Source organism: Hylaeus anthracinus, unplaced genomic scaffold, assembly GCF_026225885.1.
Source record: "Hylaeus anthracinus isolate JK02 unplaced genomic scaffold, UHH_iyHylAnth1.0_haploid 2, whole genome shotgun sequence".
Lineage (NCBI taxonomy): Eukaryota > Metazoa > Arthropoda > Insecta > Hymenoptera > Colletidae > Hylaeus > Hylaeus anthracinus.
This window is the reverse complement of record NW_026534838.1, coordinates 569,749-595,628: the sequence shown is the minus strand read 5'-3', so window position 1 is coordinate 595,628 and position 25,880 is coordinate 569,749. Positions and strand designations below refer to the sequence as shown.

Below are 25,880 nucleotides of genomic sequence, written 5' to 3'. Positions count from 1 at the left end.
TAATTATCACCGTTGACATTAAGAGACTCATGTTACAGTTTGATTACTATGGAGACATTATAATTAGAGTTGTAAGAGGAAATTCTACCTTTGAGCGTATGTAAATAATAGATTCTTATACAAAACATGAACTCAGGAACGACATGAAGGGCGATGGCATAACACCCACATTAATTACGATAATATTCTCCTCTCGAGCTATAGTGCTTACTTTGTTTAATTTACAATTTGATTACCATGAAGACATCACAATTGTAAGCAAGCAAAACCAGGCAGTGAGAGGAAATTCTAGCTTTCAACATACAGTCTGCATAATAGGTATTCGTATACTCTACAGGGTGTCCAAAAAATGTTTGAAGTCCTTGAAAGGAGTGGTTCGGAGGATGATTTGAAACAACCTTTTCCTTAGCGAAAATGTTATGTACTATGAATACATCGTAATTGTGTGCAAGCGAAACCAGACAGTAAGAGGAATTACCTTTGAACGTATGTAAATAATAGAATTTAATAAAAAACATGAACTCAGAAACAAAATGGTAATTGGAGGACGATGGCATAACACTACCATCAATTATGATAAGATTCTCTTCTCGAGCTATAGTGCTTATTTATCACAGAGTCCGCGTTACTCTGAAATCTCCTACATCCGCTATATTAGGTAGAAAGTGCGCCACGCGAATAATATCGCACTGTTTATAGGATACATCCATCATATTCTTGATTTGTGTTCTCTGATTTATACTATCACCACCGTGTAACGAAAATGGCGACTTTTATGTCATCCATCTTGTCTGCGCGAAAAACCAACGTTCCTGTAATTAGAGCGAGGACATCCGTGAAAAACGTTCTTTTCGCATCATCAACTGTTATAAAAGTGACGCGATATAAATTATTTTTCTGGTAAGAATTTAAATTTCTATCGTCATACAGAATAGACAAAATTGGTATAGGTAATGACTTTGGTTCGTCACGATGTGAAAATGGATCTAAAACGAGAACGTTCTCTTTGTTCGAGACTTCGATTTTCTGAAAATCGATTTCATTCATTGCTTCTGGTTTAAACTTTGTGAATAATGAAGATGCTATCTGTTTCAATTAGCTTCAACTAGTTAGAAGGTAGTAAGATCAATGGGAAACGGATAATATCACGCTATCAGTGGGTAGTTACGATAATCATCAGAAATAGTGAGTAATAGTCAGACGGTGTCTGACCAGGCGTGGCAGAGAAATTTTCGAAGTTGATTTATCCAAAATCTCTGGCCAAAGTTCGGAAAATGAAAGTTGCTCTATTGAAATGAATACGACGCCATCTTGTTTGTAGCAAACAGTCCATTTCAGGTAAAAGTTTCAGGAGGCTATCTTTTATACCTGACATGGTAGGTTAGTTTAAGTTGCCGTTAGTAGAAGCATACATGTGACGTCTAGCATATTGAGAATTTTGACCTGTGTTTCAGTGAGTGTGATTTTTTGTTGAAGTGATATTTTTTAATTCTGTAAAATGGAGAATCTTTCTGGAGGTATGTAGAATAAATTCAATCTTGTTGATTTTATTTATCGACAATGAATATATACTACACGTAACCTTAACGAGTTACTTTGTTATGACGCGCCAGATACATATCGTCCATATTGAATCCACCATTTTGAATTTCGAAATTCTGATATCAGATTCATAATCAGCGATCGCAAAAATTCAGATAATTCGGTTCTGAGATGAATGTGCCAGCATACTTGTGTAAAAAAACTACAACACTATAACTTTGTTAATTTAACCTCTTCACGCTCTTGGTCACATATGTTGACATTTAGTTTTTTATCATAATTACTCTGAATAATGAAAAGAACAAAAGTTCGATAATAAAGTATTCACTACAGACTCTTTCAACAAAAGTAGTACAACTTGTAAAATTTGCCTGCACTGTTAATGATATTTCCGTTGTACAGTTATAGATACAAGAAAAGCTTAAAAAAAAATTATCTCTGAAGAGGTTAAGATATTTCTAAATACAAAAATTGTGACATATGCCCCAAGAAATGTTCCTACATCTCATTATAAGACAATTTTTTATTTATCTCCAAAAAATGTACAAATATGAATCTTTCCTCTTAGCCAACGCAATAAATAAATTGTAATCCAAACGGCAATCACGATCGCGGCGAATAAAAGCATCCGTCGGTTTGACTTTCGCGGATAATCCTCGAGTTTGTTATCGTAGAACAGCTCGCAAACTGCAACTAGTATTCACTCAATGAATCGACGCGAGCTGAAGAGAGAAACATCGAGACACTCCCGCGAGTTACAGAGGAACTTCGCGACGTGAAATTCTCATAGCGAACGAACAGGCTACGCACTACAACGAGAGTTTCACGCTGGGGTCTGGAGACCTCGCGTCTATTTTCCCACCAACACTTTCAGGCAGTACTTCTGGCAAGTTCGGTGATAAGTTTAAATATTTGAAAATGTACAGACTGCACACAGCCAACTTCGGACACACGTGTGTGTCACCTTGGAAGATATTTTATTCTGGATGGGGATAAATGTCATATTTTCCCGACCTTGTATAAACCTGAAAATACTTTTATTATTCTTTGTGTAAATATTCTAGGGACGCTAATATACTTGCAATGTACTCGAATTATTTATATCCTTTAACTCTTTGAGGGTCACGATTATAAAATATAAATAAAATTCAAGCTGCACTGAAAAGCAGTGTTAAAAACTTGTTAACGCGTTTTGCCTTGTGTACATTTCTTATTTAACAAGTTAGTTCACAGTATTGCCACATGAATGAAAAAACTTCAAAGAAAATAGTAAAGCTAAACAAAATTGGGATAGTTTGTAAACCACCTAACTGCAACGTGTTTTCACATAGAAAATTTCTATGTTGTTTAAATTTTATCTCGAGACTGTCAAAGATTAGATAATTTAACATTTGTCGTTCACGTGTGAATAGTCACAGCGCAGCGATCGAACTGATAGAACGCCTGAGACATCGCATCGTGTTCTTGAAAGGGGTTGTTCGGAGGATGAGTTGAAACAACTTTTTCCTTAGCGAAAATGTTGTCCGAGGCTTCGTTAAAGAGATATTAAAAGAAAACCCCGACCAATCAGAACGCGAGTATTCCGGTGGAGCGCCCACGGTATCGTACGAGCGCGGTAGCCTAGCGAAATTCAAAATGTCGGATTCAATTAGGCCGACATGAATATTAGACATTTATTAGATTTGTGTCGACGTAAAAACAAAGTCACAAAGTCACAAGACAAAAAATCAACGTCTTCGACCTATTGCCACGATAGCCGAAAGCGCGCCAATTATGATTTTCTAACAATCGCGGTGTTCAATTTTTTAACCTTGCAAAAACTGGCAAATCGCATCGCCCTTGGAATTAATCTTTTTACTTCCTTAATGTAAAGTCTTATCACACATTTTTGGATTAATAATAAATACTACTAGACTAATAATAAATACTAACGACACGACATTATTGAACAGACGTGGAATACGAAGAGCAATCTTAAATGAAAACAAAAAGAAAATGAATGTTGAACAGATGTCGAGTTTAATTTGCAGAATTTATTAACTTGGTTATTTACCAGAAACTGTATGTATAATAATTAATCTAATCTACGCGAAATTTTTCATGAAAATCAGGATCAAGGATCAAGAAAAGCAGGACCAAATAATGGAATGAGAGCAGAAGAACAATAAACTGGGCGAAAATTGAAACAAAATGGTGTCGCCGGGTAACGGTAAACGCTTTCATCTTTATTTATACGCCAGCGTTGCCTGGCAACGCCATTAATTAGAGTTTTCCGCGTCTTTGGACGCGTTAATCGTCTAGTGCAGCAAAAAGCAAGGGGCAATGCATGTCGCAAATCCATATCTATCCGCACGTGTGACGAAAGTGCTCTCGAAAATTCTCAAGTAGGGAAATTCGGGCGAAAAGTAATTGTGAAATTATTTTCCAAAAAGTAACCGACGATTACAATGTCAAATCAAATGTCAATCAAATCGCCAGATGCGATTATTATAGAGCAATAAAACTTATGCATCGTTTGACAATCTGACAAATAACAAAGTTTTGTTATTTCAGGAGAAGTATCTGTACAACGATATAGAAAAAAAAAAGCTTAACGCCAGGGCTTTCAAATCCTTTGGAGCGGAATACCCCCTGACTATTCGATTTTTCAAAGCATTTTGCAATGGCAACATTTCCAAGTCGACCGTGTGCAATCGTTTACAATTCCTTCGCTTCGACCTAGTGAACGGAGTTTAAACAATTTTTATCTTGACTTTACCGCGATTTATATTGTTGTATATGTCAAATTAAATTGTCGAACGATACTCGAATCGGACGTTAAATTTAGAATTAGAATTTTTAGGTATTAGAAATATAAATAATATAAATATATAATATAAATATAATAATATATAATGTATAAATAAATATAATATATGAGATATAAATATAATAAATAATAGAAATAAAGATAATATCTTTATGGTTATTTTAAATGTGGCATAACTAGTTTTGTTTTTAAACACCTTATCTTTCTTACGAGTGAAAAGTTTGGTCTCGACAAAGTTATACTAAAAATAGCCCTGTAAATATTACATTCTATCGCTGGAACTCAAAAAACAATCCTAGAAACTTGAATTATAACCAGAGGTGGGTAATATTTGGAGAGAAAATATTTATATATTATTTTAAATAACAGATTTTTCATAATTCAAATAAAGTAGTATTTCAAATGGGATATAAAATTTCAGCAGATAAAATATTTTATTTTGGTAATCTAAAGCATGAAAGTAAATATTTTATTTTGATAATGTAAAACGTAAAATAATATAGTTTATTTTGGTAATCTGTAGTTAAAGCATGAAAATAAATATTTTTTTTTTTTGATAATGTAAAACGTAAAATAAAATACGTTTTATTTTAATAAAATAAAGCATAAAATAGAATACTTTTCGTAGTTCTTAACTTGAAAATAAACTATATATAACTTGTGATTTCTTGCGATTGACGAATATCTCTTTCCATCGGTTATTTTATGAAGATTCTTATTGAAGGTTCTTAATAGAACTACTCATTGAAGAACTATATTGAACGTATGTTTATATTGCCGAGAAAAAGTACTTCGTTCGTTTTAGATTACCAAAATTAATATATTTTAGACTATAATTTAGTAAAATAAAAATATTTTATTTGGTGATAATAAATTAAATAAATCCGAAATTCCGAACTATGGCACAAATATTTTCAGTGTTTTTCAAATAAAATATTTTATTTATCCGAAATAAAATTTGTTATTTTTAAAAATCCATGCATGATCCGAAATGAAATATTTATTTATTATTTAAAATACGTATTTTACCCAGCTCTGATTATAACATGTAATATGAGACTCATTCATCTTCTAAAGGGTACAATTTTGGTCAATATTCATAAAAAAGTTATTTTCATTTATTTTAATCGACTTTATTTGAGAGAACTCTATTAAAATAAATGATCGATTAGTGTTATTTTACAAGACACAGAAAATATTATGCCACTTTCAATATAAACAATTCATTTACATTTCAAAGAGTAGAATTTAAATATTATTAATAAATAACACACGTACAAAATTTAAATACAATTTGGTTGAAGTTTTAAGAATTCGAATTCTATTTAGTCATCAAGTCACACAATTTTGTTAATAATTTAATTGTTAACAGATTTAATTCTACACAAGGTGTCCCAAAAATATTGGAGGTCCATGAAAGGGGTGATTCAAGGGTGATTTGAAACAACATTTGCGCTAAGGAAAATTTCCTTTCAAGGACCTCAAACATTTTTGAGACACCCAGTATATTTTTGTTATCCTTCGTACCGTATGAGTTCTATTTCTAATCTCTAAATGTTAAATCCTTCATCGTATCCGAGATTCCGAATAACAGAGGGTACTATTAAAAGAAAATTTCGAAAATTGATATTCTGTACTTAAGACGACACAAAAGAAAAAAAAAAGGCGAATTGAGTAACCTCCTCCTTTTCGAAGTCGGTTAAAAAACGACGAGGATAGGAATTGGAATATATCGCAATTTGTTTGAAGAGAAATTAACGTTATTTTATACGTGGCTAATATTGCTTCAGTGCGATTAAGTATGAAAACGGTTCCCTCGAGTCCGTGTCTTAATGCAAAATAAACTCCCGCTTATTCTTTGCATAAGCGTTTGATTCCTTATCCCCTGCGAGATAAATCTCCGTCTTTAGAAATTTACGCTGCTCATCCTACATTCGTAGAACTTTCGATGTAACTCCTCCTTGAAAGCTTATTTTAGTTTTACATTTCCAAGACTGAAACAAGTTTCCGTGCTTCCACTTGGAGTTAGTTTTTCTGATTTCGATTTAAACTCTCTATCCCCTGTATCAGTCGAACCCGGTAGAAACTATATTATTCAAGTTACTTTATCCAGGAAATCTCACAACTTTTAAACCAATATAAAATTCTTAATCTAATTATTATTATTTTGTCAGATTCATCGGTTGCTTAGATAATAATAATAATGTAGGAGTCCCAACGAAAAATAAGGCACGGAGATTCGAACCCACGATATTCTAATAATTTAATTTAATATTTTAATATCTATTGATAGGACCAAGTAAATATTAATTTCTGTCAATAGTTAAATTAGTTATAACAATAATTGTTTAAATAATGATCAAGAATATGACTTTTCTGTAATATTAATGGACTTCCGTTTCCGGTGACAGAGTGTGTGAGTTGTGTGAAAGGTGTAAGGAAGTTTGGAGGAAGGTAGTGTGGGTATAGTGTGGTGGTACTGAGTTAGGAGGGTAGGGTCAGGGAGTGGCGGTGAAGGGCTACTGGAGGAGTGTAGAAGATAGTGAAGGGAGTGAGGGTAAGGGAGACAAACCGGTGAGAAGGCTGAGCACGTGTCGTCAGAGGTTAGGTAGCGTGATAGCAAGGTGGAGGAGGCGAAAAGGAGAGAAAGACCGATGAAGGCAGAGGGTTGGGGTAGGGAAAGGACGGGGAGTCTAGGGAATATAGAGGAATTGCTTAACAGAGGAAAGAGGACGGAGAGGGGAGGGGAGGAGGAGAGGGAAGCAAGGGAAGAAGAGGAAATATTTAAAAGAAGTAAGAGAGTAGAAAGAACACCAGAAAAGTTGGGGGTAGGAAAATCGGAATTGCAGCAAATGCTAAAAGGGTTGATGGAGGGAATGAGGAAAAATATTGAAGAGGATTTAAAGAAGATAGGGAAGGGGGTGGAAGAGGGAAGAGAAGAAATGCTAAGGCAACTGAGCGAGATGAAAGAGAGTTGGGAAAGAAAAAGGGCGGAGTTAAGAGGGAAGATAGAAATGCTTGAAAAGAAAGTGGAAAGGTTAGAATTAAAAGAGAAAAAAGAGGAAGTAGGGGAGACAGGTAAGGAGAAAAGGAGGGAGTTGAGTAAGAAGGTAAGGGGGTTGGTAATAAGAATACATAAAAAGGAGAGGGAAGGGAAAAGAAGGAATTTGATAATAAAAGGTGTGAAGGTCGAAGGGAAGGGGAAGGAAGAAGTGGTGGAAGAGATTTGGGGGAGGATAGGGGCGAAAGAGAAAGTAGAGGAAGTAAGGAGGATAGGCAAAGTGGATAGAGAGGGGAGAGGTAGGTTGCTGGTGAAGATGGAAGGAGTGGAGGGAAAGAGGAAGGTAATGATGGCAAAAAGGGAATTAAAAGGGAGGCTGGAAAGAATAGAAGACGATAGAACAGAGGAAGAAAGGCGGGCAAGGTAAAAGATAGAGAGAGAGGCGGAAAGAGAGAGAAGAGAGGGAAAGAGGGTACAGATTGGGTACATGAAGATGTGGGTTAAGAATAATCTGAGAAGATGGGATGAAGTGGAGGAAAAGTGGATAGAGGAACAGGGATACGGGCAGAGGGGGGTTCATGGCAGAGAAGGGAAGGTGAAAGAGGTATAGAAAGAAGTGTAAAAGGAGGATCAGGAGAGGAAAGCAAGATATATAAGGTGGCGTTTTGGAATGTGGCAGGATTGAAGAATAAAGAGAAGGACTTTTGGGAGGGAATCAAAGAATGGGATGTAGTAGTGATGTGTGAAACATGGGTGGGAAGAAGGGAGTGGGAGGGAATAAGAAGTAAAGCGACGAAAGGATATGTGTGGGAATTACAGTATGCCGTAAGGAGAGGGAAGAAAGGACGGGCTATGGGGGGAATGCTTATAGGGGCAAAGGAAGGAATAAAAATTATAAGAGTGGAAAGGGAGGAGGAGGAGGAGGAAAAGGGAATAATGACTAGGAAAATATGGTTAGGGGAGGAGGTGTGGAATTTGATAGGAGTATATGTGAATAAGGATTTGCAGAAGAACCTGGAAAGAATGAGGGAATGGATGGAGGAAAGGGAGAAAGGGGTAAGGGTTATAATTGGTGGAGATTTAAACGCTAGGGCGGGGACGCAAGGAGGATTGAGGTCAGAGGAGGGGGGAGGACTTGTCGAAGGACAAGAAAAGAAATAGTGAGGGAAGGAGACTGTGCCAATTTCTGGGAGAGCTAGGGTGGGGGATAATGAACGGAGATGTGACAGGGGATGAAGAGGGCGAATTCACGTATACAGGGAGTGGAGAGTCAGTGATAGATTATGTGTTAGGAAATGAAGAAACGAGGGTAAGAACGGTAAGGTTGGTAGTAGAGGAGAAAGTGGAATCGGATCACCAACCAGTGGTAGTATGGATAGAAAGAGAAAAAGGGGAAGATGAAAAAATATGGAGGAGGAGGAAAGGGGGGAGAGGGAAAAAGGTATGGTGGACAGAAGACAGAAGGAAGGAATTTGGGGAAGGGTTTGTAGGGAAAGAAGGAAGGGTAAAAGAGGTAGAAGAGGTGTGGGAAGAATTAAAAAGGGAGGTATTACAGGTGTTAGAAAAGATGGAGAAGAAGTATAATAGGAAGGAAGGAAGAGACGCGTGGGATGAAGAATGGAAGAAGAAGAAGAATGTAGCGGAAGAGGAATTGAAAAAATGGAAAAGGGAAGGAGGAAGTGGGGAAAGCTTTAGGAAGGCAAGAAGTGAGTTAGGTAAAATGAGTAGAGAGAAGAAAAGTAGCGAAAAAGAGAGGTGGTAGAAGGAGATAGAAGGGATAAGAACGGAGGGAGAGGTATGGAAGATTGTCAATAGGGGAAGAAAGCGGAGGAAAGGAGTGAATACAAAAATAGAGATTGAGGTTTGGGACGAATATTTTAGAGGAGTGGTAGGAGGAGTGGGCTGGAGGGTTGAAGGCGAAGAGAGAGGAGAGAGGGGGAGAATGAAGAAGAGGAAGTAAGTAGAGAGGAAGTTTGGGCGGTAGTAAAAAAGTTAAAAGAGGGGAAAGCAACAGGAGGTGACAGAATCCCGAACGAAGTATGGAAGTATGGAGGGCAAGTAGCAAGGAAAAAATTATGGGAAATTTCTAACAGGCTGCGGAGAGGGTAAAGAATGGTCAGAAGGAGTGGTAGTGCCAGTGTTAAAAAAAGGAGATGAGACAAGAGAGGAGGAGTACAGAGGGATGACGCTTACGCAGACGGCGTACAAGGTGTATGCGGGGGTGTTGGCGGATAGGCTAAGGAAGAAGATAGAGGAAGGAGGGATTCTACCATCGAATCAGACAGGATTCAAGAAGGGAGTGGGGACAATGGATAATATTTATGTCCTCAACTATCTAATAAACAGGCAGATAGCAAGGAAGGGGGGCAAGATGATAGTACTGTTTGTGGACTTGAAAGCAGCTTTCGATTCGGTGGATAGGAAAGTATTGGCAGAGTCGATGAGGAAGGTGGGGGTGAGAGAAGGACTGGTGAGGAGGTGCATGGCGATTTTGAGGGAGACGAGAAGTAAAGTGAGGGTAGGGGAGAAAGAGGGGGAGAGTTTTTGGACGGAGAGAGGGGTGAGACAAGGATGTCCGCTAAGTCCAACGCTCTTCACGATATTACTGGCGGATATGGAAGAGGTACTGATGAAAGGAGGATGGGGAGGGGTAAAGGTCGGAGAAGAGAAAATATACACGCTGGCTTATGCGGATGATATAGCGGTGATGGTGGAGGATGAAGATGGAATGAAGGGGGTGGTGGCGAGATTGGAAAGGTACATTGAGGAGAAGAAGTTGGAGGTGAATGTAGGGAAGACGAAGATGATGAGATGTAAGAGTGGGGGTGGGAGGAAAGGGAAGGTGAAATGGAGGTGGAAGGGCAGAGAGATTGAGGAAGTGAAGAAATTTAAATACCTGGGCTATGTGTTAATAGCGAATGGGAAGCAGGAAGAACAGGTTAATGAGAGAGTTAAGAAAGGGATGATAGCGATGAGACAGGTATGGGGGATAGGAAGAAAGAAATTCACGAAAGATTGGGGCAAAAGGGTATGGCTGTTTGACAAGCTGGTGTGGTCAGTTATGGGGTATGGGGTAGAAGTATGGGGATGGAAGGGGAGGCAGAAAATAGAGAGGGTTCAGGAGAGATTTTTGAAATGGGTATTGGGAGTGGGAAGAACAGTGCCAGGATACATGATGAGGGAGGAGATGCAGAGGGAGTTGTTGGGAGGAAGGGCTGGTATGAGGATGGATGAGGCATGGGGATATGAAAGGAAATTAAGTGAAGGGAAAGGAGGGGTGCTGGCGAGGAAATGTTGGATGGAGATAAGAGGGAGAGCAGTGGGGGGTAGGATTTTAGGAGAATGGGAGGAGGAGAGGAGAGAATTTTGGAAAAGAAAGAGGTGAAGTATAGGGAAGGTGGAGGAGTGGAGGGATGAAGGACGATTGAGAGGGGAAGAGATAGTAAGAAGGGAGAAAGAGGTGCAGAGGGAAGAAAGGTGGAGGAAGATAGTGGAGTCAAGATACAATAAGTGGTACAAAATGATAAAAGGAGAGGGGGTACCAAGGTATTTGACGAAGAATTGGGAGGAAAGAAGGTGTAGGATATAGACTAGGGAGTAAAATGAAAGGGGGGAAGGTATTGGGAAGAAGAGGATAGAAGGAGATGCAGGGTTTGTTGGGGACGAATAGAGTCGTGGGAGCATGTACGGACTGGGGTAGAGAAAAAGGGTGGCAGGAGGTTGTGACGGAGGTGCTAGGAGAAGAGGTGGAAGGGGAGGTATGGATGAGGAGAGTGGAAGAGATGAGAGCAAGGACGATCAGCGGAAGCGGAGGTCAGGAATGAGCGTGTGTGATGAGGGAGGGGATGAATGGAGTCTCTCTCTCTCTCTCACAGGTGTGAATGGAGTAGAAAGTTAGATGTAAGGTAGAGAAATAAGGCTTAGTTGTATAAGTAGTGTTAAGAGGAATAAATGTAAGCGGAGCGGAGGTCCGCTTGTACTCCGCAAAGAGAATAAACTATAACTAACTAACTAACTAACTAACTAACTGTAATATTAATGTTAATATTAATCATTCGAAACCACGATATTTTAATATTTTAATTTAATATTTTAATATCTATTGATTGGACCAACTAAATATTAATTTCTGTGAATAGTTATATTAATTATTAACAATAACTGTTTAAACAATGACCGAGAATATGACTTTTCTGTAATATTAATGTTTCGCAAATTATTTACTCGATGGATTCAACGAGCCTTTGAAGCGACCGTCATGTCACGCGGTTGTTTGCCCTTCCCCTTCTCTACTTCCAGAGCCACAAGCGAGCCACGACCGCGACCCAAACAAGTATGTGAGGAACGAGCACGCATTCTTCAATGATCCTTCGATCAATATAGATCTTGCGATTGTGCATCCGTGTCTCGTGTTCCTCTTATTTTTGCTTGAGTAGTAACATTTCCCTTAATTATCGTAGCTTGGTATCGCTTGTGGGAACCTTAGTTTAGTCTGGTTAGTTTTAAGGCACGCATCTAACAAAGGAAAATATGCAATTGTCACATGTCGATTTTGATAAAATTTATGTGGTAGATAATTCTCACAAAAATATTTGACACGTATTTTTTTATCAGCAATCGTCGTCTATATTCTATATTGAAAACCATGTTTTTTTCAAATATGTTGAAAACTAGCGGAGCTAGGTTACGAATTTTTTGTTCTGGCCAATGTTGTCATTACGGCGTCACGGTCAACGGGCTGTAACATTTATATTTTTCGATAAATCTTTCCATATAAATTTGTACATCATACCAAAATAATACTAGAGACGTGTGTAAAATTTCAAATTAAAATCTTGCATACTTTATGAAAAAAAAAAAAAATGATAAAGACGCCACATTTTTGGAGAAGAAGAAGGAATTCCCTATTTAATATAATTATTGTTATATGGTGAAAATCAAAATTTCCAAAAATATGTATCCTTAATTTTAACCTGTAGTTTACGCATATAAATTTTCATGTATGAGAAACCATATTTAGTAACATGAATTTACAAAAATAAAACATCTTTTTATAAAGAAATTATTTAAATAAATAAGTAAACAATTTCTTCTGCAATGAGTAAATTACCAATTCAAAAACCATATTTAAAAACCATATTTAAAAACCAAACGGTTTTGTCTTAGCTCTTCTAGTTTCCAAGATATTAAAAAAAAACATAAGTTTTCACCCCTAACTTTAAGGGCTGTTTTCACCCTTTCAATATGGACAATTGTTGATAAAAAAAAATACGTGTGAAATATTTTTGTAAAAACTACCTACCACATAAAGTTTACCAAAATTCGCGTGTGACAATTGGATATGTTCCCTCGTATGTTACTTTTAAGGCATGCATACATGTACGAGTGTCTGTCCTCTAATAAATAATTATTAATCATTTATTTAATTCTTTTGTTTATTCGTAGGTCCATATTGAACTCGTAACTTCGTTCTCCACTTCGATCACTATTGCTTCACGTGATAAGTGAAGTGGCCAACTGTGTACCTGAACAGAATGATCGGTTGTCTTTTTGGTGGATCTGTATTCGAGAGGAAGACAATCGACGCCTTTGGAGGCGTCTGACTGACTTGGGTCAGTTCTCTACTCTCTGTATCACGTCTAGTGTAGTCCAGGCTCTCGGCGCAGCGCAGTAAGTTCAAACGAGCAGTGAAACGGGTGCAAGTCGGGTCCTGTGGCTCCCGACGCGGCGCGGTAACTCGAAAAGAGCAGTGAGATGGGTACAAGTCGGATCCTGTGGCTCCCGGCGCGCCGCGGAAACTTCAAAAGAGCAGTGAGTCGAGTGCAAGTCGGATCCTGTGGCTCCTGGCGCGCCGCGGAAACTTCAAAAGAGCAGTGAGTCGAGTGCAAATAGGATCCTGTGGCTCCCGAAGGGTGCAAGTCGGGTCCTGTGACTCCCGAAGGGTACAAGTCTGGTCCTGTGACTCCCGACAGGCTGCAGGTTGTAGTAGACTGGTTTGGAGACGTCGATCGTCTTTCTCTCGAGTCAGACCCACCAAGAGGAAACGGAACTGATTCATTAAGTCCAGTTGCATGGTCGCGATCTCATTTTAGCTTCACCCTCTTAGTTGAAATAATTACTTTGCAGAGTCAGACACAAACTTTGGAAATCAAAGAAAATTTGTTTTCTGATTTTGTTTGTTTTTCCTGTTTCTCTGGTTGTACCGTGGAGTCAACCCTTTCCTTTGATTTTCATGGTTTCGTACTTAGTATTAAGCTCATCGACTCTATGTAGAGTATGCATCTATGTATACCATTGAACTCTACCAACTACTCATGAGTAGTTTAAGTGCCATGATCCAAAATATATGAGAAACTTCGATTTTTTGGGCTAAAATAACATACGAAAATTTCTTGTATCGCCATGAAAAAGTATAAACTGACAAATTATGCCCAGTTTCTTATTGTTTGCATATAGATCGCACTTTTTCGAAGAAAACAAGCTCTTAGTGAAGAAAATCTATGGATAAATACCGGAGTTATGAACAATTAAATAAAGGTACAAAAAATTCCAATTTTACTCTGTTTTTCTATTTTTCTCCTATTTACATAGAAAACGTTTATTTAATTCATTGCGTTCATTTTTATTATATGAGAAGATTAGAAATAATGTTGGCCTTAGTTAATTACTAATTAACTAAGTAGTAACTTTAGTGTTGCTATTCTTATGGTTTCTTAGTGCTAACTCTGTGTCGTGTCTAATTATTTCATTTAATTGATCGAAAATTCACACAATTCTTTTTAATATCAAAGACACGCTTTGTAATCGCCAAAATATAAACGATTTCACCATAAACGCAGCCCAGGGGTTGTGTCCACGATATAAACAAAAATTCGTGAGCCGATAATTCTTGGGAACGCTGTCACATTCTATAAATCCTCGGCTCACCGTCGGATTTGTAGGAAATCTCACGTCGGGATACAACTCGTCGCCGAGCCGTGGGAAAATTAATCGCCATTGTGAAACAAGTCGAAAGTGTTTTGCCCTGATTCCGTGATTTTTCCAACGAGCGAGGTTCCCGCGTTCGAGGTTTATTCCCGTGGCCCCTTCGCGGTGAATTATACCGACGCAGAGTAAATATACTAAAGAAGTTATATGACTAAATGAAAACTATAAGAAGTTTTCATGGGCCACGGCAACACTCGCCTCGTATTTCCCTACGTTCGCCGAAAAATCTTTTGTTTACCGGACGCCGGGCAAAAGAATATTAAAAATGAGTTTCTGCAGCAGGGAGCGTGGTGGTTTCGAACGTGTATTATTTTTAGAAGCGAAGTGCAGCGTGGGTCTTGCAGGCGGTTTGGTTAAATTATATTCGGGGCTACTTGTGCGGGTTAAACGTGAAGAATATTGCGTCGCGATTAGGAGGAATATTGTATGATATTAAGACAGTATTGCGTCAAGCATGGCGAATAAACTCTATGTTTTCGCTTCGTTCTCTTCTTTATTCGCTCTCCTTCTCTACGTTCGAAGCTTGTCGGTAAAACATCAGAGAATGTATGAACTCTACCATGAATGCACCAGTCAGTCCCGATTAGGAGGAATATTGTATGATATTTAGACAGTATTTCCATCCTTCCGTCGTTCCATCCTATGGAAGCGATTGAAACTGTCTTAAAAAATGTAATGTAGTGCAATTCTCCGTGTTCAGTACGTTATCAAACGTTTTCCAAAAGTTGCAAATAGACGGAATCGTAAATATAGGTGGATAGGTGGAGTGTCTACAAGCAGAGTTTGGTGTTGTTATGAAGCTTCTACCAGTGTAGATCCAATGAAAGGAAATTCAGTAAAAATTATAAGAAATACTGTCTAGTATAACGATATTATTGTGTCAAACATGCTGTATAAAAATTATAGGATTTATATTGAAATCACAAACACAGGTGAATATTTAGAATGTCATCAGGCAGGGAATTGAAAATTGTGTAGAAATTGTAAGGATTATTGTATAATATTAGCGTATAATATTGGGAAGCATGATGAATAAAAATTGTACGAGTTATACGAGAATCTCAAACACGCAGGATTTCACTTCAAGGAAAATTAGAGTTTCAGTCAAAGGGAATAGAACGTGAGATTGGTGGGATTACGATGCAGAATTAAACTTTACTGCATTTTCGGGGAGCTTATAGTCTCGCGAAGTGCCCCGAGTAAAATTTCAGCCCGAATTTGCCAGAATCGATAAAGTTATGAGAGTTTAAAGAAGACGGTGTGTTGTGGCAGTAGCTGCCGATCGGAAACTTTAAAGCCGTTTTTCCCGAAACCACACTTTTCAAACTTGTGGAAGCGATATCACGAAAGCTACTTCGGCTTTTGACTTGAAATTTGGTGAAATTACGGACGACACTTCCGTCAATACCGTGAAACTAAAACTGTAACAATATCTGACACGGTCTACTTAATATGAATAAAAAAATAACTACACTGATCCGACTTTGTCACTTGTTCGATTTTTAAATGGGACTATTTTGTAAATTTGTAATTTCTTACGTTCACATAACACATCAAATCCTTGTCGAATACAGAAAAGTTCAACAAATATTTAGGATTAAAGAATAGTTACAAAATAGAGAAAGAAAGATATCTCAGCGAACATTTTTGTTATACCTGCGAGAAACATTTTCTTTTTTTATCGTTCTCTTGTTTGCAGGTTCAGAGATTAACCAAACAATCTTTACCCTCGGATAAATAACTGTTTCCTCATTCCTCCATCCCTCTTTCTCTCTCCTCAGTAATACAACAAATTTCTTCCCCCTTGAGCTTCTGTCTCCCTTCTTTCCACATTCAAGAGTATACATTGAATTCTTCATTTTCAGAGACATTCTTCCTCCCTCGTAGCTTCATGATTTTTCCTAATTCCTCCCTTATATAACACAGGATGATTTAGCTATCATAGCTAAAACACTCGTTTCGCACAAAGAATAAGTAACATGGCTAGAACTGGATAGAGATCATTACAACTGGCCACTGCTGCCAGCCAGTGGGCATACTAAGCTGTGTTTAAGTTACTATTACCTCAGGAACATTCCCTCAGTCCCTAAAAGCTCACTTCAGTTAACATATGGTCACTTTCGCCTCCACGAGCCTTCCAATTTCTCAAAACGTCCACTATTAATACGTACACCCACAACAATTCCTCAAAATTCTTGCAATGTTACCTATTAACCTAACCTAATCCCACCTATATTTCACCTCAGTCCCTAAAAGCTCCCTTCCGTTAACGTATGTTCGCTTCCCTTTCCACAACTCTACCAATTGCCCCCAACAATTCCTCAAAAATACATTATAACCTATCACGTTAACCTAATTCCATCTACAAGAGTCCCGATCGAGTCTCAACCCGAGGATCTTGCACAAGTGATTCTCAGTCGTGTTCGATCTCCTTGGATCTCAGATACGCGCGTCAGAACAATCCAATTACAATGATTTGAAATAGGATCTCTCCAACTTCGAGAAGGAGAGATGCAGTATCGAGAAACGAATTTCTGAGACACTGCACCCCACCTCCCTCGCGATCCCATTTCACCCTGACACAATGTTAGCAAACATTCTGCGGGAAATGCAATGAGCAACCTCCCCGCGCTGACACGAGTGAAGTTATGAAAACATAGCACCGTCATAAAGAACGTGGCAGTCGGCAACTGATAAGTGGAGGAACACGTTGGTCCGAAGGAGCATTCCGTTCCGGGAGGAAGACGACTAAAGTGGCGAAAGAACTGAAAAGGTCCGAGAATTCCATCGACTGGCTCTGTCACGAACGACTCCGCCAGGACGTTTCGTCGATTCTCGTCCTTATCCCGGCTCGCTGGACAAGTACGGGGAGATATGACGGTACCGCTGATTCGAATCGAAGCGAAAAATGTTCCGTGAGAGGAAAAGGAACTCCCTTGGCTCGTCCACGTACAGAACAATTTCTCGGTTACTGTTACTGCTACGACCAGGGATGGACCAACGGTGACTGGAGCTACGATGCTAGTTTCAATTAAACCACAACTTTTTGCGACAATTGCGAATTGGACATAAGTGATTATTGCTTAGAGTTGAACATTCCTCAGACCTTAACCGTAGATGTCCACGTCACTACAGTTCAGTTGAAAGGATACCATTATCTCTGGGAGGTGGCCTGTTGAATTCTCGCGAGGTCCAGGCACCACCCTTGTAGTTTAGATGGACGTGTGGTTTTAGTTTAGGCCTTATAACCCCGGTTCCCCCATAGAATCTGGGAAAATAAAGTCCGTTGCTGGTTTGTTGGCGTGCGTCCGCCCAACTAGAGGGGACTGAGGGGACAGTTGATTACGCTCGCTCCGCCTAAACCTCCCCGGAGTCCCTCTTTTCTCAAACAGTAACACTGCATAGTCAAATTCTGATACCTGAATAGTGGCTCCGTTGTGCGAGCGTTCGATGTCCGAGGGTTAACATTACGGCAATGGTTACTACAGTAAAGTTTCCACAAATACACAAATTTCTATCCCATAAATGCCCCGAAACTATCCCCACCACTGAGGGGTATACCCCTTGGGGGGTCAAGGAGTTCGATCGTCGAGCAGTGTTTACATGATCGTATATTCTCTGCCTCTGATGTTTGTCGACGAGCTTCGAACGTAGAGAAGGACAGCGGATAAAGAAGAGGACAGAGCGAATGCTCTATACATGTATACATAATGTATACATAATAAGTTGTACAAGTAAATACGTTGCGAATTACGTCGTGTTTGGTCTCATTGTAATCAGAAAAATGTCACGAATGTGATGGCGAAAGTTTTACAACAAAGAAGTTAATAATAAAAAAGTTTCAACGTTACATTACATTGTCTCATCGACATACCCAGGTGTTTTCGCTACGTCTTCTTCTTTATTCGCTGTCCTTCTCTACGTTCGAAGCTTGTGGGCAAAACATCAGAGAATGTACGAACTCTATCAGAAATCCACCAGTTCAGTCCGAAGTTTCAGCATTTATGGAGACTATACTGTACTGTAGTATCCACGCCTCCCATACCCAACAATAAGGAGTCAAATAAGAACACGTAACGTAAGGTACAGGATTGGTCGCGTAGGTAAAGCTGTCGACTGTGGATCCGAGGATCGTGGGTTCGAATTCCTGTGCCTTATTTTCCGTTTAGACTCCTACAATATTGCTTTCTCGCACTATCTCGTTCACGGCTTTCGTCACGCGCTAGCTTTTGCCTCGGCCGATCTCTGCCGGTAGAGTTGTCACCGTTACACGCACAACCAATTGAGCTGCCTCGCCAACTATCCAGCAACGGACTTCATGCGTCATGCATTTTCACTCGAGATAAGCAAAAGGTTACCATTATCTACCTTATCAGCTCTATCGGTACATTTGTATCCCCTCCTCTCACCTCCACTGTTATCCATACTGAATCGCACTCGAAAGTTTCACAACCCCGTTCCCAAGACGTCCCCAAGAAGTTCAAACCGGGTATATCTCGCTTTCCTTTGTCTCATTCATAGGAAGGTTACATAAATTTCCAGTAATGACAGCGGCGGGCGAGTGTCTCGGCCCGCTTCTTCTCCAGTGTGTAATGGTTTCGAAGCTGTGGACCACTTTTGCCTCGGCTCTTACGACCACGTTTAATTATTCAGTATAGGAAGCGTCGGTGGAAATTCCGTGCAATTGCGCCCGCGGACTGGCGGGGGCATCTTTACGAAAGTTTCGCCGGTTAATGAATACGCGAAACGCAGTCAGTACGTTCGTCATTAGTCAGTCTCGTCGAGCGGCAACCAGTTTTAATTAATTTAACGAAATGCGCCAATCGCTCGCCGGGCAGAAAAAAGTTGGCCGCATGGGCGCCACACTTTTAACTATCCCATTCCAGAATATACAGGGTGTCACACCTAAAACAGACCACTTGAATGTCTCTCCCAATCGTGATGATATAATAAATATTTTACGTGCAATTTGATTGTTATAGAGAGGTTCATACGCTGCAATATTTTTTTCTTGATCGTCTTATTTCTTATGGAGTTTTTAAGATGGTGTTTCTGTTCAGTTTTTTAAGTAGGATGTAATTTAAAGTTCATATTGAATCATTCAAATATCTGCTCCGTATTTTAATGTCAGCTACGTAATGTGTTAGGAAAATATATATATTTATGATTGAAAAAACATCGATGACCTTAAAATCTCCTTAAAAGATAAGACGTTGAAAAGTAATATGCTGCAGTTTATGAGTCACTCGATATCATTCAAAATGTAAAATATGTTTTGTACCAGCACAATTGGAAGAGATATTCTGGTGGTGTAACTCTGTCACCCTGTATATAATATGTTTCAGGATTAAGCTCGAACTTTAATACATTGGGATTAGAAGCGATATTTCATTTTTGCATTTGCATTTTGGTGCTGGACGCAGTCGAAGCCTTCACGAAATCAAATTACTTGCCTATTACTTCTTGTGGAATCTTTCCGATAAAAAAATATTGTACAGTTTGTGAATTGAAAAAGGATTCAACACCGAACTACGTACTGAAACATAGAATTAAATATACCGAGCTCAGCTTCTGAAGAGCAAGACGTAAGACATTGAACAGCAACAAATCCATATACAGAGTGTCCCAAAATTGATGGAGTTCCTTGAAAGAGGTGGTCCGAGGGGTGATTTGAAACAATTTTTTCCTCAGCGAAAATGTTATCCGAGGCTTCGTTTTTGAATTATTAACGAAAAACCACGGACCAATCACAGCGCTCGAGTAGCGCGCGATCAGTCGCGCACGGCTGATCGCGCGCTACTCGAGCGCTGTGATTGGTCCGTGGTTTTTCGTTAATAATTCAAAAACGGAGCCTTGGACAACATTTTTGCAAAGGAAATTATGGATCAGAAACGCCCCAAGTACCTCCCATTTCCGGTTCTAATTGTGGCACTAATTGTGGAACACACTGTAGATAATTAATTGGGTGTGGTATCAATGGATGACCATTTCGCCAAGACTTAACTATGCACTGAGACATACGAATAGATATACTTATGTCAACTTTTGAGGAGCAAGACGTAAGTCACTGAACAGCAACAAATTCATATAAATAACTAATAGAAGAGCAATAACTAATAGAAGAGAGAGATAATTATTTCCTCCAAAATCGAACTACACTGACGGACAAAATTAAAGAGACACGTTTTTAAAACGTCATATCTATGGGAGTTTTCAACCGATATTGGGGAAACTTCGCGAGGAGTAGTTATGAAGTGTCCTCTAAATGTGCGCAAAGTTGCATTGGCGAGGGTTGATACGAAGGGGTTAAGTCACCCCCGTAAAGAGGGGCACGTCGAAAGACGCCACTTCTGAAGAGAACAAGGGTGACGGAAGGGGTTGAAAAAATCAAAAAAACCTTTGGGCCTGCAGCCGTACGTGGTCAGCCCACGTTAAATTGGAATCCGGTCTGGTCTGGCTCCACTTCTGCATGCCGGCTCTGTCCGGCCTACTTAATACTCTTTTAAATCTACTCCGATTTGACAATGAAAGCGTGATTCAAAATATCCGAATTTTTGGGGTCCTGTTAATAAAGCATTTGTGCGTCCGAATCCACAAACGGCGTTGACGTGGGGTTACTCGTTCACCTGGTACACAGGCCTAAACTCGCGGGTGGGTTTTCTAAAAAAAACGTCATTTTCGTACTGTAATGCTATCCACGCGGGGAAAAGACATCAAAATTGTGTCACTCCAATGCCTTGGACCGTATCACATGTGTTGCACGCAACGAAACATCGTTCCAACCCCTACACCTGTGGGTGGACCACCCTTAACTCTGGGCCACCCTGTTCAGCTCCAGGGGCAGTTTTCGAAACGAGCTTTAAATGACATTGATCCTTAACGTACCGAGAATGAACATGGTGAATTTCATCGACCTTCGAGGTGTGGAAGTGCTTCCTTATGAAGGGTGTTGAAAAGTGGCGAACTATTCCATCCCTCCAAGGGGTGCCTCTACGGCCCACGGCGTGAGCGTTGGCATTTCCTGGATCAGGGGAGTCCAGGGAATGCATTGAGCCCAAATTCGGGACTGTAGTCAAAAAATTGTGGATTTTTGAGGGGGTGGGGTGTTGTGAGGGGTGGGTTTGCCCGAGAAGGATTTTGATGGGTGCATTTTGTTGAGGGCATCGAGGGTCGCCCCAAAGGTTTTTTTGATTTTTTCAACCCCTTCCGTCACCCTTGGTCTCTTCAGAAGTGACGTCTTTCGACGTGCCCCTCTTTACGGGGGTGACTTAACCCCTTCGTATCAACCCTCGTCAATGCAACTTTCCGCACATTTATAGGACACTTCAAAACTACTCCTCGCGAAGTTTCTCCAATATCGGTTGAAAACTCCCGTAGATATGACGTTTTAAAAACGTGTCTCTTTAATTTTGTCCGTCAGTGTATCTACTGAAACATAATAGATATACTCATCTCATCTTTTGAAGAGCAAAACGTAAGACATTGAACATCAATAAATTCATATACTAAATTCAATAAGTTTTTAAAAGCAGATTCAATAATTAGTCATTGTATCCAGTCGAAAATCTTCTAACCAGGTATTGTACGATATTCAATGCCAGAGAATATTGTACCAACGATCTTTAATAGCATTTTATACAATGTCTAGTCAGTGTTACAGTGGCATACGAAATTCCGGCTGTTTCTGATCATTTTAACGCGTATGATATTCAGGGCATCGCGTGGCTGTGCATAGTTTGCTTGTCAAGTAGCGGTCGAAATTATTTCGCATTGTTGTGAGGGGAATCTGAAATGTGTGCCCGAGACCCACCTCGCATGGTTACAACACACACGAAGAACAATGCAGGCAAACGTAACGCAATACTGCTTAGCTTTGACAAAACAATACTATTACTGTATACAAATCTATCCAATAAAAATTTGCTAAACTTTATAAGTACTCTGTAAGTAGAACTTGAAAATAATTCATTCAGATTTAAAATTTGGTAGAAGAAATAAAATTACCTGCAGAGTAATTAATATTTTAAAAGGTGGCTTCTACATAGAGATGGGTTAAATTTATTAGAAGTATAAAAGGTACATAAAAAAGTATTTCTTCTGGATTGAACACGAATAATGGAACTTAGAGGGAATTCACAAACACACATATTTTAAATTTAATTGAAATAGGCCTAACCCAGACCTAATTCACAGACACACAGATTTTGAATTTAGTAGAAGAAATACACTTTCCTGCAGAGTAATTAAAATTCTGAAAGGTGGCTTCTACATAGGCCTGAATTAAGTTCATTAGAAGTATAAAAGGTATATAAAAAAATATTTCTTCTGGATTGAACAGGAATAATAGAGCTTGCAGGGAATTCATAAACACTCAAATTTTAAATTTAATAAAAACGATATGAACAATTAAATAATAGGAACATTGAGCTTTTAAAGTAGGGAAGAATCTATACAACTTTAATCTCACTTCTTATTGAAACCACTTTCCAGCAAAGGATTGTAAAACACAATCCCCGGAACTTTCCTGCTTAATGCGAATGAGGTCATCGAAGAACGAGCCGCATCGAATCTTTAGAAAAACGCTTAAAATTCAAATGCGAGTCCGATGTCTTCGCGGATTGAATAGAAAGCCATCTTCGAAGTAGAGCTACGAATGAATTCGTGATTCCTCGACGAATTGTAACGTTACAATTACTTTTGCTCATTTTTAAGAACAATTGCATGGAGAAGTAATTCAATAGTGAAGATAATATAAAACACAAGGTTAACGTATTGTTTAGTAACCATACAGTATTGCTAGTCGTAACTTTTGAATTTTCAACTACGAAAAATGAATAAATTAAATAAGATTTGAAACAGTTTATAACCGTAGTTTTATTAAATTTTATAATTTGAGTGTCGTGTATCGACACCAAATTTTAAATAGAATGTGATAGATGTTCGTGCCTACAGGGACGGGATAGCATTGCTAAAATATATACAGGGTGTCCCAAAATTAGTCTAAGAACCGGAACTGGAGAATAACTGGGACGATTCTGAACTACAGTTTCCGTTGCAAAAATGTCGGTTGATGCTTCGTTTTTGAATTATTAGCGAAAACCCACCGACCAATCACAGCGCCCGAGTAGCGCGCGCACAGCCGCAAGAGACTGGTCCAATGGCTGGCCCAATGGCTGACCCGAGCGTCAGGGCTCGAACCAGCCTCTCGCAGCTGAGCGCGCGCTACTCGGGCACTGTGATTGGTCGGTGGGTTTTCGCTAATAATTCAAAAACGAAGCTTCGGACAACATTTTTGCTGAGGAAAAAATTGTTTCAAAATGCACCCCTTGAAATCCCTCTCAGAGAAACCCACTCTCCACAAACCCCCACCACTTCTAAAATCCACAATTTTTGGGCGACGGTCTCGATTTTGGACTCTATGCATTCTCTGGGCTCCCTTAATCCAGAAAATGCTATCACTCATACCGTGCACCCCATAAAGACCCTTTGTGGGGAGGGGGATGGAACAGCTCTCAAATTTTCAACCCCCTTCGTAAGGGAGCACTTCCACACATCGTAGGGCGATGAACTTCACCATATTTGTTCTCGATGTGTTAAGGATGAATGCCGAAAAGGTTCCGTTTCAAAAACTGCCCCCGAAGCTGAATGGAGGGGGGCAGAGGTAGGGGTGGTCCACCCTCAAGTGTGAGGGTTGGAACGTCGTCACGTTGCGTGGATTACATGTCCAATAGTCCAAGGCATTGGAGTGACACAGTTTTGATGTCTTTTCCCCTCGTAGAAAGCATTAAAATACGAAAATGTCGTTTTTTTTTTAAAATCCACCTCCCGTCTTCAAACCCTTTTGTGGGGTGAACGGGTAACCCCACGGCAACGCCGTTCGCGGATTCGGACGCGCAAATTCTTTATTAGCGGGTCCTCAGAAAATCAGATTTTTTGAATCACGCTTTCGTGGTAAAATCGGAGCAGATTTGAAAGAGTAGCAAGTGGGCCGGACGGAGCCGGCATGCAGAAGTGGAGTGAGGGCTTGCACCCGTACGTGGTCAGCCCACGTTAAATTGGGGTCCGGTCTGGTCTGACCACGTACTGATGCAGCTCCTTGGTAATGTACCGCTCCGCTTCTGAGTGCCGAATTCATTTACAACGTTCTCAAATTCGCCTTATTTTGCAATGAAAGCGTGATTAAAAAAATCTTATTTTTTGGGGATCTGTTAATAAAGCATTCGCGCGTCCGAATCCACGAACGACGTTGACGTGGACTTACTCGTTCACCCCACAGACGGGTCTGAAGTTGGAGGTGGGTTTTCCAAAAGAACGACATTTTCGTATTTTAATGCTATTCACGAGGGGAAAAGACATCAAAACTGTGTCGCCCCAATGCCTTGGACCGTACCACATGTGTTCTACGCAACGAAACACCGTTCCAACCAGTGATGAACATTCGTGGGATTTTTCCTGATCATGCGCTTTGGAGCGAGCGTTGCAGTCCTCACTGCTATATACACTTACTTAGAATTTAGGATACCATTCGATCCTAGTAAGGAACAGAATATAATTTCTTCTTTTCCTCGATGATTCCTGACGTGGACGGCTGCGGTTCATTATCCATTTTCTTTTGAATTTTCCCTAATAGTACACTCACGAACACTAACATTTTTGTAATTAATTTGTCCGTTAAAAATGCAGGAAAATTGCACAGGCCTCTTAAATGCACCTCCTCTGGCGGTTCGGATACATGTATGGTAGCAGATGACATTTAGCTGTTACGTCAGCTTACGCATGCGCAGAAAGGAATTCCTCGAAGGAAAAAGCCCACGAATGTCAATCACTGGTTCCAACCCTTACACCTGGGGTGAATCACCCCTAACATTGGACCACCCTTGCGCAGCTCAGGGGGCAATTTTCGAAACGGGATCTGTTGAGCTTTTCTTCTTAACGTATCGAGAACAACATCGCAACAACCAAATTTCATCGCTCTTTGATGTCTGGAAGTCCTCCCTTACGAAGAGGGTTAAAAAGTCGCGAGCTGTTCCACTCCCTCAAGGGGTGGCTATGGGGTGCACGGCATGAGTGATGGCATTTCCTGGATCAGGGGAGTCCAGAGAATGCATTGAGTCCAAAATCGGGACTATCGTCCAAAAATTGTGAATTTTAGGGGGGTGAGATGTTGTGAGGAGTGGGTTTGTCCGAGAGCCATTTTAAGGGGTGCATTTTGTAGGGGGCATCAAACAGAGTCGCCTCAAAGGTTTTTTTGATTTTTTCACCCCCTTCCGTTACCTTTGGACCCTTCTGAAGTGCCATTTTTCTCCATTACCCCTTTAGGGGGGAGGGTGAATTAACCCTTTCACATCAACCTTCGTCAATGGAACTTTGCACATACCCAGAGGACACTTCAAAAGTAAACCTCACGAAGTTTCCCGAAGATCGGTGGAAAAATCTCCGAGTTATGACGTTTTGAATATAGTGTCCCAATTTTTTTAACGGGCAGTGTAGACCGAATGGGGGTGGATGCGCACGCATATGCAGACGCATATTTGGTGGGAG

At 39.8% G+C, this 25,880-nt stretch overlaps 2 protein-coding genes across 3 annotated transcripts in view; one reads left to right on the top strand and one right to left on the bottom strand.

Annotated features, from left to right (window-relative positions):
- LOC128892957 (uncharacterized) overlaps positions 1–25,880 on the bottom strand; it is a 628,453-nt gene that overhangs the window by 586,291 nt on the left and 16,282 nt on the right. The gene's annotated exons all lie outside the window — the stretch shown is intronic.
- LOC128892987 (golgin subfamily A member 6-like protein 6) lies at positions 8,563–9,114 on the top strand. The gene has a single exon (XM_054153680.1). It carries the CDS (start codon positions 8,563–8,565, stop codon positions 9,112–9,114), a length of 552 nt encoding a protein of 183 aa, XP_054009655.1.